General features: G+C 44.0%; 2 protein-coding genes across 2 annotated transcripts; both read right to left on the bottom strand.

Moving 5' to 3' along the window:
* Positions 1-2742: 2742 nt before the first annotated feature.
* adprhl1 (ADP-ribosylhydrolase like 1) lies at positions 2743-6924 on the bottom strand (the record flags this gene model as incomplete). The annotated part of the gene is made up of 7 exons (XM_079217382.1): positions 2743-3763; positions 3848-3980; positions 4142-4269; positions 4841-4981; positions 5173-5298; positions 5469-5633; positions 6711-6924. 7 exons carry the CDS (start codon positions 6922-6924, stop codon positions 3594-3596), a joined length of 1077 nt encoding a protein of 358 aa, XP_079073508.1. The 3' UTR covers positions 2743-3593.
* Positions 6925-8206: 1282 nt separating this feature from the next.
* dcun1d2b (DCN1, defective in cullin neddylation 1, domain containing 2b) lies at positions 8207-13335 on the bottom strand (the record flags this gene model as incomplete). The annotated part of the gene is given in 8 exon segments (XM_079216916.1): positions 8207-10590; positions 10713-10809; positions 11103-11185; positions 11335-11465; positions 11684-11852; positions 11935-12151; positions 13280-13320; positions 13323-13335. Coding segments are annotated over 8 exon segments (828 nt in total). The 3' UTR covers positions 8207-10513.
* Between the last annotated feature and the right edge of the window lie 141 nt (positions 13336-13476).

Genomic DNA, 13476 nt, shown 5'->3' with positions numbered 1-13476 from the left:
GTACAGTATGCCGTGAAAGGAAACAGTTGAGGTACGATTGTGCATCAGTGTGTGTTTGATATCAACCTAGAAAGTAAAGGTGTCAGTAAATCGTATGACTTTGGGTTTATATGTTTGTTTGACTGAAGGCTCCCCGTAGTTGATGGTTTTATATTTTGGTCTCTGTTTTAGATTGTCTCTCCCGGGTTGCATCTTTGGTGATGTTACAGCAGATGTCTCTCTGTCTTCAAATGCAGCCTCACGGGCCGCGTCATCACAAAGTCGAAAACTCTGCGGTACACTTGTGTCTTTTATGTCCGTTGTATTTACTTCTTCTTCTCCCTCCCCGATCTCATGCGGTTGACCCTCTGTTGGTTTCTTTTGTGTTGTTATAAGGGTTTGTGCCTTCATGTTATTAGGAGGACAACGATTCATTCCCATTGTCGCCAATCCAGTGTTGAAAGCAGTCATGGAAGTATCAGAGTGTGGTGGTGGCATTGCAACCAAAGGAGTTTTAGATCGAGGGGAGGAATCACCAACATCTGGTTCATTTCTACAAACACGTGGGATGATGTACTTTGGCAACCTTCTCTGAATGGACACAGCTTCGGGTGGGTCTCCCACTGCACCGTTCTCCATGTGGCCGTGGGCTTTGTATGCGGAAAGTCCCTCAACTTTGGGCTCTAAAGGGCGTCTCCCTTCAGTAGCTGCCGTGGAAGGTTCCCCTGTGCTCATCTTTAGTGGGGCTCTGTGAGGAACTTCTGTCCTTAAGTTTGGTATCTGTTCCAAGTGTGAGCTTTCTGATGATTCCACAGAATATAGTTGAGGAGAGGAGTCTACACACGTGGACCACACAGGACAGCAGGTCACGATGGTCGCCAAATGACTCTTCACTTGGGCTTCTGCCAGTGGAAAAAGCCTGTCAGGCTCTGGCAGCGACTGCTCGGCGACGCATGTTAAACACAGCAGCTCTAGATGTGCATATCTTAACTTGTTGGCGATAGTAGTTTCTTCTCCTCTAGTCTGAATTTCACCACATTCCCCTGACCTCCGACCCACGGCATCGTTATCATAAGCTTGATCTTTTATGCGGTTTATTGAGTAGTGAGCTTCAGAGTTTTGATCTGAGTGCTCGCTCCCCGTTTGCCTCATTTGTGCCATTTTAAAATTATTTTCTTCTTCCAGGTTTGAGTTGACACTTGTTAAAGCGGCTTCAGCCGGCTTTTGTTTTGGTTCCTGCCCATTTGTAGTTTGATTTCCTTTCGACTGCTGTCCCACAGAACATTTAATTTGCTTGCGTTGGCTTCGTTTGTGAACAGCTTGATCCAGCGCTTGTCGGAGCTTACTCTCGTGACAAGTTACCCTCTGTCTTACACTACTTGTCACCTTGACTCCTGCAGACGGCTTTTCATGTGAACATTTAAAGTCACTTCTCGTACGTACAGTGGCCATGGTCTCAAACCTCTCCATCAGGGAGGGTAGGAGGATCCCTCTCCCGACCGCCATTGGTTTGATTGGATGTTTCTTCGGTGTGTTCTCTCCCTTCTCTTTTTGCTCAGCCACGGCGAACTTGGCTACAATATCTTTCACTCTGCTCCCCATCTTCAGTCCTTGATCTCTTCTAGTCCGCTCCTTCTTGTGAATCTCGTGCTCACTGTCTTGGCAGTGGTTGACTTTTCCTGCCACTCCTTTGCTGGAGGACAGAGGTCCAACCTCCCTCTGGTGAGTGATGGGAGGTTTGGGTGTGGACCGTATGAATTTGGATTGGAGTAGCTGGAATGTGCTAAGACGGCGTTGTATTAATCCTCCTGCTTTCTGCTCTCCTCCAGACCTGTCTTTTTGTGGATCTGTCCAATATTTTTTAGGGATATTAGGACCCGTCTCAGCAATCTTTCCCTGGGTCAGTTTTCGATCTTTAGGGAGCTGAACAACAGTGCAACTTGCCTGAAGATGCGCAACTCTCTGATCAGGCCAATATGCGGTTCTTTTAACTATAATATTCGACCCTGGCTTCTCCGGGTTGCTGTTGCTGGTGGTCCACCTGGGCAGATCCTGCGTTAGGTACTGCAGAAGACTCTCCAGAATCCCTCGGAGCACGGGACGGCAGTTGCAGTCTCTAACCAACTTCCTCAACATACTGGCATCAGGGCAGATACTGGTTTTCCGAGAATCTGGTCTATGGAGAATAGAGGACATGCAGAACTTAATCCCTGTAGCCATCTGCAGGTAAGCATATACCTGAGTAGTTACGGTTACTGACAGCAAAGTTGAAGGATGATACCCAAACCCTTGCATAGCCTTTTCATTTTCTTGTACTGTTTTGAGTATGTAGGTAGATAAATATAGTTTACTGTACTCCATGGAATAATGGCACCACACCATCTTAACGGTTTCTAAATATGGGAATTTATCAAACTAGTCGCAGTAATCTCCAAAAGGACTGCTTTTTTTTATCTTTTAAGTATTAATCTTCAACCTGAGAGATATTTGACTGAATAAACAGTACTTCTACACAAACTGGATGTGCCAGAAGTCCTCCCACACCTGCACCAATGTAGGGGAAATACAATTTTCAGACTTGAAGTGAAGTGCTCCAGCAGTGTGAACGTGTTACAGGTGATTAATTAGTTCAGGGGGATTGCAGAGGAGGGTTGTGCAGAAAGAAGAAGAAATAAGGTAGGAGACAAGCTGTCCATCAAAATAAATGTTGTCGTCAAGATAAAGAGAGACTGGCACTTCATGCATGATATATATTTACGAGTCCATTTTAATGTTCATATCATTAATATTCACAATGTATTGGTGTTTTCACAATATAGTACAGTAATGCCTGATAGGAGCATCACAGTGCAAATAATAATGGATCACAGTATAGATACAACGATATACTCTACAGCTCAATAACTGTATGCATACAAGTTAAAGTCTTTTTTTTTTGTATCTGCATGCTTTTAAAAGCCAAGGTCTATGTAGATTAGAACTATTGAAATTTACCACAGGTAGAGACGTATTTTAAAATCAGTTAGGCTTCACCAAGTTTGCACAATGTTTTGAGGAATTTGATACTACATGACACAACATGACCGTGTGCTTCTTGTTAATACAGGTTAGCTTTAGAAAAGGAAAAGGTCAGTGAAGAAAAGAAAAGGATCTAGATGTAAATAAGCCTACTATTCTCAGTTCAAATTAAAGTTATAACGACAAGCGTTTTCTTTCCCCCTACAGTTCTGTTATTTAATATTTGGTGGAGGCAAGTTATTCCTCCCTGCCAGCAACAGAACATGGCATTCATGCAAAAGGATTGCAGATGTAGCTCCTGAGAGATGATCTTATACAGGAAATAGGCTGAAGCTCAACACCTGAATTGGTCTCCCCTTTGACGTTCCACTGCCTCAAAACCTATGGGTGATAGGTGTTTAAACTTTTCCAACTCATGACAGGCCTGTGTAAAGCAAAATTCAAGGAATTGAGGGCGAGGGAGGACAGGATGCCACCTCAGACTATTGAGATACTGCCAAGGGACTAGAGGGGAGCTTGGGACAAAGGGAAGCAGTTTGACAGCCATGTGCAGTTCCTCTGATACCCAGCAGGGTTCAGGCCAGTGAAGAGCAGGATTACTTGTCTTGGCACTTCTCTGCAGATGCTGCTTTGTAAAGCTTTTCTCCCAGCTCCTCCAGACGCTCTCTTTTGTCCAAATCCTGGTACAGTCCTGAGGGAACCGGACTCAGACCGTGCATGAGGCCAAAGAGACACCCTGCAATCAGGCCTGTGGCTTCACTCTCACCTAAAAAGAAGAAGTTTTTTTTTCACAGAAGTCACAGTGAGTGTTTTATCCTTCTGTTTTTTTAAATGTCAGGCAGGTTCTCACCTCCATGGAACATGGCTCGTTTACACAGTTCAGCCCAGTCACTGCCGGCCGCCAGAAGGGCATCGTAAGCTATCATGGGGGCATCATGGCCTCTGCGTCCCGCACAGCCCTCTGAGCTCCAGCGCTTATACACCTGTATGGACGAGGACAGAGTGACAGCAGCACAGTTAGGGGGGTTGTGTTACGTAAAAAACTTAATGTAAGCTTTTCTTAATGTATGTATTTTGTGTGTGTGTGTGTGTGTGTGTGTGTGTGTGTGTGTGTGTGTGTGGCAGGTAGGCAGGCAGGATTTACTTTGTCTGTCTCCTCAGCATCATAGGGATCAGGGAACAGAGGTTTGTTTTGTCCTTCCGTCTCTATCTCTCGCTCTTCCAGGTAAAACTGCCACTTGGCCTCAAAGTAAAACCAGTTTTCCTGATACTCTGCATATGAGTTTACAAAGGAAAAGGGCCACTTCAGAAATACGTTTAAAAAAAAGAAAGAAAACAATGTGCGGATGCAATAACTGAACATTTGATTCGTACGATTTCTTGAAATAAAATGTAATATTTAGGCCTTTCGAGATATGAAATTATCTTTAAATAAGCTGGAAAAACTAATTTTGAGCAATATTTCACAAGAATTAGGACGTGTTGTAGCCTGTATTGTTCAAAAGTAGTGTATTTTCACTTAACAACATATTCAAGATGTACATTATTGTCTTAAATCAGGTCTTGTAATCTCAGTGAAATGTTACATCTTAGGTTATTGCGTCTTGACTATAGTGTTATGTGATATTTTTACTAGTTATTAGACAAATATACTTGGTACGATTTTGCAGCATCAGGTTTTTACAGTGCATATGATTGTCATACTCTCTCAGATATAGCAAATCCAGAAAACTGTTGTGACAAACTCCTGTTGTGTATTTCTACAAAGAAGCTTCAGTTGTGGACAGACACAACTTTAAAACGATGTGCCTCGTCACCAACGCAGACAGAAACGCACTCTCACCTGACATGTGTCGAATGGTCTTCCTGCAGAACTCCTCAGCCCGAGGAATGACCTTCATGAGCTCGCGGCCCCAAGTCACGGGAGCTTTCCCCTGGATCGCATAGGAAGCAAACAATGCCGTCGTCATGGCGCCGAGGAATCCTGAAGCCAAGAGTGACACCACAAGTCACGGCACCAATTTTGTCTCCTGACATGTCAAACTCATCAGTTAAGCAAGAAGTAAATACTTGTTATTGCAGGTCAAATGTTGAACAGTTTATCAGCAGAACAATAATCAGCCTGCAGTTTGATAAGATTTGTGTGGGTAAGTTAGAGACTGCCAACATTGTTACCTGTGGGGTGGTTGTGGGTCATTCTGCCGATCTCAATGCTGACCTCCACCAGGTTGTCTATTCTCTCAGATTGCCAGTATCTCATCCCCACACACATGGCCTTGGCAGCTGCCCCGAAGCCAGACCCTGGACACAGACATGTGTGCACACATCCAGACACACATTTTGATGTACTTAAATGCTGGAAATAATTTAAAATATATATATATATATATATATATATATATATATATATATATATATATATATATATATATATATATATATATATATATATATATAAACTCTCCAATGACCTTTTTCATTGAAGGGTGTATGCCAGGCGAGCAGGAAGTTGTGAGGTTTGAGGTGAATGCAGCCCTCCACTGTGGCAGGATCAGGGGCTCTGCCCTGGAGAGACACCATGGCTTCAACATAGAGACGCACCAGCTCCCGGTACAGATCCTCCAGACACCAGTAATCTGGACACACACACACACACACAGAGAGTCATTCATGATTGGCATGCAATGCAAGATGAGTGGTGCTGCGCTGGACTAAGTTTAGCCTTAGCCTGCCACGCCACAGATTAGGACCAGCATGCCATCGGGGCGAGTGGAGTCACTTCCACACACCATGAGGTCAACTGGGATCAACGAGCAGACCCCACAGCCATCTTGCTAGAATTTAGTTTATGTGTGTACTGTTTGCGTCTGCGTATGTGTGAGAGAGAGAGAGAGAGAGAGAGAGAGAGAGAGAGAGAGAGAGAGAGAGAGACTGACTATGTGGACAAAGAAGCATAACCTCTAATTTAGTGAAAAAAAAAATTTAAGTTATTTGTTCTCTGCTTCAGATAAGAACGTGTAACCTTATATTTGCTGTTAACATTTACTTTTACACACTGTTATTCTGTTTGCTGGTAAGAAGATTGACAAAGCAAACAAAGACATTCACAAAATCCATTCCACTCCATGAGTTGTATGCGTGAGTGTGTGTGCCCGCATGATGGATTGTGTCTAAATAGGGCTTCCTAATCTCAATAGATGTCATCACCATTTCACAGTGCCGCTGTCATTGACTTTGAACTGCATCTGCAGCCAAACATGATACCGGTAGATTATGAAGGAGTCTGACCTGCTATTGTTCAGGAAAGGAGAGCTGAGGATCAGCTTTTCCAAAGTAGTCTATTTTGGACTTTTCTGTCCTGGCAACTCCTGGCCACCCTGCGGGGGCTTGAAATGACATTTGAGTGATCTGTAGGCTTCTAGGACATTTTATCTTTGTTGAACCATGTGATAATAATGAATTATTATATGTCAGCGGATAGTCTTTCAAAGATAAGTCTGCCAGTTAGTGATTAGCAGCTTCCTACGACTGCATAGAAGAAGCTATTTTGGTCCTCTTAAATGTAGACAGGTCTGACGTTGTGTCTATATTTTATTGAACAGATGAAGATGATTTATTGATTTTGTGTAAAGTTAGACAGAACAAAGAAGTATTCTTGCTATGATTTCCGCTCTCTAATCTTCCTCTTTGACAATCCCCAACCATGAACGTACCTGTTACCAGTGCTTCTGCTGTGGTGATGTGCATCAGCGTTGCGTCACTCAGGGGCCAGTTGTCAGGGTCCAGTTTCTGGGCCGCAAGTCCCCCCATAGAGGCCAGTTCCTCCTGGATCTTCTTGCCTGAGATGCAGCGTTCCCAGCGGCCCTTTCGGTAGCCCAAGGCATCTCCAACGGCTCCCAGAACCATGGCTGCCTTGAATTTCTCCATGATACTGGGCTCCGCTCACTTTGGCTCACCTGGCTGAAAAGAGATTTTCTCCTGGGATTTAGATGCCTCCTTCCAGCTGTACTTTTTCTTCCCTACCTCAGCAGACTCAACGTCACAGAACAGTGCAAATAGAACAAACTCTCCTGTCCCAAAACATCCTGAAGAACTTCAAACAGCCTCACCAGCCTTTTGACGTAGACGTGCCCCGGACCTCTAACTCCGCTACATAACCAGCTCGACCACCTCGGAGCTCTCGTCTAGTTTCTCATCAGTTGTCTCACACACAAACACGCACCCTCAGTAACAGGGGCGGGTGCACGCACACACACGAAAGCATCGCGTTATCAGCCACAGCTTCTTTGTGTTCAGCTGTGATCAGGTGTCTCCTAAAAAGGCAATCCCCATGGCCCCAAAGCCTAAAAGCTGGATGGCTGGGTGTGGAGTGGTAATGGGAAGAGATGCTAATGGAGTGCAAGCCCGTCAGCTGGTGCTGGACCTTGTTGACATCCCAACCGGTCTCATGGGAGGAGGGTAAGTATGGAGCATCATCCCCACTCCACGAGCCGGCCTCCTCCTTTATTGCAGCTCAACTCTTTGCATCACTATTTTAAATGTCATTATTCGTCACCTCATGCCATGACATCAGATAGTCTCCTCTTCAGTTATGTGCACTGCATCCAAGAAGTTCCCCTCCTTCTCAGTTTCTTCATCTTCACCTAATGTCTGGATTGTAACACTTTTGACACAATCAGTATCATTTATTTATTATTTATCTGTTGGTGAATGTCACCATGAACATACCAGTAACAGTAGACAAAGCATTACCAGGGGAGCTAATGATGATGATATGCAGCAGGAATGCAACCTGATAAGGGACAACTGTTACCAAGCCACACACACACACACACACACACACACACACACACACACACTTAAAACTTCTGCATAGTATCTTAAATGTCTGGCTAAACTCCATGTGATCATTGTGTTGACCCATTTTACCATACTACACATATTCTAAATAAAAACTAACAAAATAACATTCTTGTCATCCATGAGTGAAGCATTTTCTTTGATTAAATAACAATCAGTCACATTGAAGATCAAGTTGTATATTTTAGCTGCAACTTTGCATTCATGTTCATCTTGATTTTAGAAAAATATTAGTATCTGGGTTTTAGCACAATGCTGCTGTGCTGACCAGCATTCAACATCTTTGTTTCGGACACATTTGCTGTCAGAACTTACTGCTGTTCCTACAGAGGTGCATTGTTTACAAGGCTGTTAAAAACAACATGCTTTATTGACAACTTTTCTTGAAGAAAACAATGTACGGTATATGCTTCTGTGACAAAACATAACATTCTGTAAATGCCTGTTTTCATTGCCGGCAAAAATAATACTGTTTTGATAAGAATGATCTGCATGACTTGAAACAGTTGACCACACATTTGACAAATAGAAACGTACCAAATGGACCAGAACAGCAAACTGAATACTTGCTTTTGAACCACAGACGATGTCGGACAATGAAGTCAACAACAACAAACTGGGAAAAGCTTTCACGCTATCATGCCGCCTTAACCGAGAAAAGTTTGTGCACAACTTTGACAGTCAGAAAGCCACACTGGATGTTTCATTCTAACTCAACTAGTTACAAGGATGAACAATATGACACGTTTACCAGCTGCTACTACAGGGACTGTTTTACAGTCATGATAAAGCTGGTGTCTTTGACTGAAATCATAATAATCCTGATTTGCCGCAACTTCTTAAAAGTCTACTTCATGCACACCACAGTTTCTGCTTACATAAATATGAAAACTTAAAAACACGCACACACGCGCGCACACACACACACACACACACACACACACACACACACACACACACACACACACACACACACACACACACACACACACACACACACACACACACGTCGACTTAAGGAAAACAAAAGGCAATCATTTCCCCTGTAGTTGATTGAGACATTTGATGCAGGTAAACAATCCATCCTTATTTCAACACATGGCAAAGGTCTTATCACGGGGACAACAATGGGAAAAACAAGTTGGCATAGTTTGATGGCGAATACTGATGCAAGTACAGGAAGCCGCCTGCTGCTCACGGTGACCGGGAGAGGAAGACTGGTACCTGAGCTCTACCTTCTGTCGCACTCTCGAGCCAAGAAAGCGGGACGCATTTAGTGTTTATATGACATTTGAAGAGACACTAAATCTCATACGAAGGAGAAGCATTGCACCCCAAGATGGCAGCAAAGGCATTGTTCTCAAAGTGACGTGTTTTTCTTTTTTGGAGTTCTGGAGTGCTAATCCATGGAAAGTGACAAACCTAAACACCACACAGTGTAAACAAACAGTTAAAAATAATCTTAGCTGGGCTAGAGGTTCATTTAAAAAGTCTAGTGTGTCTGTGAACTGATGAGCTCTGTAGCTCAGTGTTGCCTGATAAAAGAAAACCTACAACAGAAGAAAGTGTAAAATCAGTGCAGTTTGTAGAGTCTGTAAATCACCCGGAAAATGTGTCAGTCAGACAGTTCCTCTTTGTGTACAGCTCACACACCGCAAAACTAACGTCAACCACATATGTAATGCAGAAGAATTTTTAAAAGGATACTAAAATCTTATGTACTAATCATGATGATAAATGCCATTATTTGTTCCTCTAAAGCTGAATCTATTCGTACTCCTATGGGTGCAGCGTTTACCGCTGTCACAACCGGGATTCTGCTGGTGCTGAGCTAGAAAAGCATGCCGCTCTGTCCAGTTCTCAGTGAGAATACAAAAAATGTGGAGCGGAACTTGTTCCACCGTTGCTCGGTTTGGGCAAATCCTAATTTTCTTACACTCCAATTATAGTCAAACCAAATGAAAATATTTAGCATTGTATTGTAAAAGAGGCAATATGTTTAACTCACACTCACACACACACACACACACACACACACACCTCTGCTCTCAGTGTGATTGTTAGAGAGCTACACATTCACAATCTTAGTTAAAATAACGTAGAGCACTCCTCCATTCCCGCCTCCGACGTCCGTGACACTGCTTTGCTAGCTGACAGAAACATGCAGATTTTAAAACACACTGTTCCATTCACAATTGACGGTGTAAGAGGCCACATCCTACTGCCTCGAGAACTTAATCCCCTGCGTGTGCTGAAAGTTCACCGTCACTGACCCTCCTCACTGTGCCGAGGGTGCAGGTCGTTGAGCCAAGTCCGCAGCAGCTGCAGCAGCAGTTTTGAAGCCACGCCCATGGGTGACCGATCATTTCCATATTGCAATTTCAAAAAGTCTGTCCTTGCCAAACAAAACAACTATCTCCGTCCTGTTGATTCCCCTCCTCCTGCTTTCCTCTCTGAACTGGTGTCGCATGGTCACTCCTGCAGTCAAGGCGTCGTATGCAGTTGAAAGGTCAATCTGAATGACAAGCTGCAGGACAGGCTGATTGAGAAGTACTCTCTTTTTGGCTCATTTGTATAAAAATCCTCATTCAAAAAAAGAAGAAAATTGGGAGAAACACAAACTCCTTTCGCTCGCTGCAAGACGCCGGGGCAAAGACTATGTTATGTTGCGCTTACTCGTCACAATCGGCCGAGCAAACTCCACAAAGTCATCAATGAGGACGGGCCATGCCCCTGAGAGAGAGAGAGAAATAACAGAATATTAGCTGCAGCTCAATGTAATCTACAAGAAGGACTGTGTGTGTGTGTTTGTGTATGTGTGTGTGTATTACTTTGTCCTGCTTTCACAGCCTCACCTTCCTCATCATAGTTTGACATGTCGTCTGTGATCATGTTGCCGAAGTCCAGGAGGAGGTTCCAAGTGTCCTTGGGAATTGAGCGCTTGTGATGCTCCTGAATGCAGCACGGCAACGGGAAAAGAGCGGGAGTTAAAAGTGAATACAATATTAGAAATCCCTGTGCACTGAAAGTCAATGTCTGTATTCTCTGGTTATTTTTGCAGGCTATTGTTTGTGGTGTTGTTGTATTTTACTGTATTCTGTCAACGTGTTTGTTTCTTCATATGTAGTTTGAAAATGAAATTGACAGAAAATGGCTCATAAAAATATATCGATATATTTTTTTGAATGTCCCGCTGTCGTACTGAAAATAAATAACAGGTTGAAACCACAGATTTCCTCTCTCACCATTAGGAAGCGGTTCCAGAGATCCAAATACTTGAAGCGACCTGTGAGAACTAGATTCCAGTAAGCAACAGCCATCTCGAGGTCTGCGATACAAAGTAGAGTGTGATTTTCAACTTTTTGTTATTATTTCTTTACGATTTAGTTTTGTTTTTTAGAATAAAATAAGAAATATGCAAAAACCAATGATACAAGTGTTTCTATTTCTACATGCCCTAATGTTCTTAATGCTTACCTAAACCTTTCTGGCCGGGGTTCTTGGCAAAGTTAAAGGTAAACTGGTAGAAGTCTTTGAACTTCCCCGTGTCTTTCAGGTCCAGTTCTAGTCGGGGAAGGATTGCCTTGAGTTTCTCAGGACTGTCACAGCTAGAGGAGACAGAGAGAAAAAACAAAAGATCCTGTTATTATGCGCTGTATTCAAAACACTTGAGCTTTATCACTATGTGCGTTGTCGTAAGACTCACATTTAACAGAATATTTTAGATACAATATTTGGACTCATACAAAAGCAACACACTTTAATCACACCTTAATAAACATATCCTTAATGTGTCAAAGATTTCAGTGTGATCCGCGTCGCTCACCCGAGCTCAGACATGCCATCCAGGAACTCTTTCCTGCTGAATTCGCACTGCGTGGCCGCTCTGAACTTCCACGCCACCACGAGTATGCTCATGCTCGCCGGGTCCAGCGTCAAGTCGTCACAGAACTGCTGGATCCCGTCGATACCTATCTTGTTCTCATCCTGGGGGTCTGCAAAGACAGCAGAGAACAGTCAGCCAAACAGGGCGAGCAAACCGCGCCGATATCAAACTGGAGCTCTGTGAACACCTGCCTTTGTATCGGTTGTAGAGCTGCTCCAGCTTCTTGCGGTCCACTGTGGTTTTCATGGATTCTTTGTAGTAGACGTCTGGATTCTGGAAGTAGTTGTCTGTGGCGACCTCTAGTTTCCAGTCATTCTGTGTCAGGCAGAACACGGCCGTCCTCTCCCCGGCCTGCGTGAAGGACATGAACTGCCGAACCTTGTCCTTCTGCGAAGACTTCAACTTGTGCTGTAAAACAAGAAGGTACACAAGGTAAGTGCAGGGCTGCAGTGACCTGTTAGGGCCCCACACATACCCCCAAACCCATTTTCACACTGGTATCAGAATACTACCTAACCACATTTGTTCGAAACATGCACCCAGTCAACTGAAATATTAAAATACTCAAAGCTGAATTTTAACACAGGGCTTTGAGGATATGCTACAAAGGCAGAAGCGCTCATCGTTTCAGTTTTTTTTTTACTGTACATTCGTGGTGCATGTAACCAAATAAATAATCAAATGATCAAACTAATTGCTCCAGTACACAACCAGGGGCCTTCAGGATCCCCAGGAGACTGGACACCTGGGACCGGTGGTGAACCATTCTTGGTCAATGGGATGCACAGACATGCATGTGGCGTTAGGGCTGTTTCACAACACACAGCCGAAACTTTCCGAATGAAAGGATTTGATTTGTGTTCAAATTTCCGGGGCTGGAAATTAGTTCCTGAACTTAATCTGCACACAAACACAGTTGGAGGTGGATTACACCTCAGTAACACATGCCATGACTATAAGGTCTGGTGATTTAAAAAAGTAAGACTCGTACCACGAGACGTACCATGCAACAGCCGATACATTACTATTGCATTAAGGGGAACGAAAACACTGTCACTTCCCAAATGCACCGCCGCCGGGTTCCGTTCATTTACAGAAATACCTCATCGAGTTCACTTGATCGAGTCGGTCATCGGGAGGATTGCACGTCTTTGCAGAACTGCAGACCTGACCCACCCGATGATCAAAAGGCAAATTCACCGTGACAGGCCGGGGTTTGGTGACCCAGTTGTTCTAGGAAGGGGGCCGTCTGATCCTGCAGGCTCTCTGCTAACCCCGGGACGACCCACAGGCTCGCTACCAAAAAGGGAAAGGTACGTGCGGCAAGTGCCCGATCTGAAAATACCAACAACTGACCTTCCATTTCCCTCATATTCCCGACACACATCAGCCTGTCAATGCGACACTTGTCTGAGGACACCCCGACCCCCACTATCGGCGTGTCCTTTTCGCGGTAGTGACAGCCGTTATCGGTGTTTAGACTTGTTTAACGAAGTTAAACAATTGCCCCGGTTTCTCATGTTTGATTTTACCTACCATTTTATCGCACGCTGTTTTGGCCCACTTGATATCCAATTACCCCTGGTGCGCATGCGCGAAAAGAACTGCGCTACTGTCGGGACACCTGGTTCATGGGAAATGTAGTTCTGTAGCGCTGAAATTCCACAGGCCCTGAGTTTTTCATAACACCATAGCTTGATGGCTTTCCGCAGTAATAGACACCTGTTTCTGGA

Source organism: Taurulus bubalis (assembly GCF_910589615.1).
Source record: "Taurulus bubalis genome assembly, chromosome: 4".
Lineage (NCBI taxonomy): Eukaryota > Metazoa > Chordata > Actinopteri > Perciformes > Cottidae > Taurulus > Taurulus bubalis.
The sequence above is the reverse complement of the archived record's forward strand: the minus strand, read 5'-3'. Positions and strand labels throughout refer to the sequence as shown.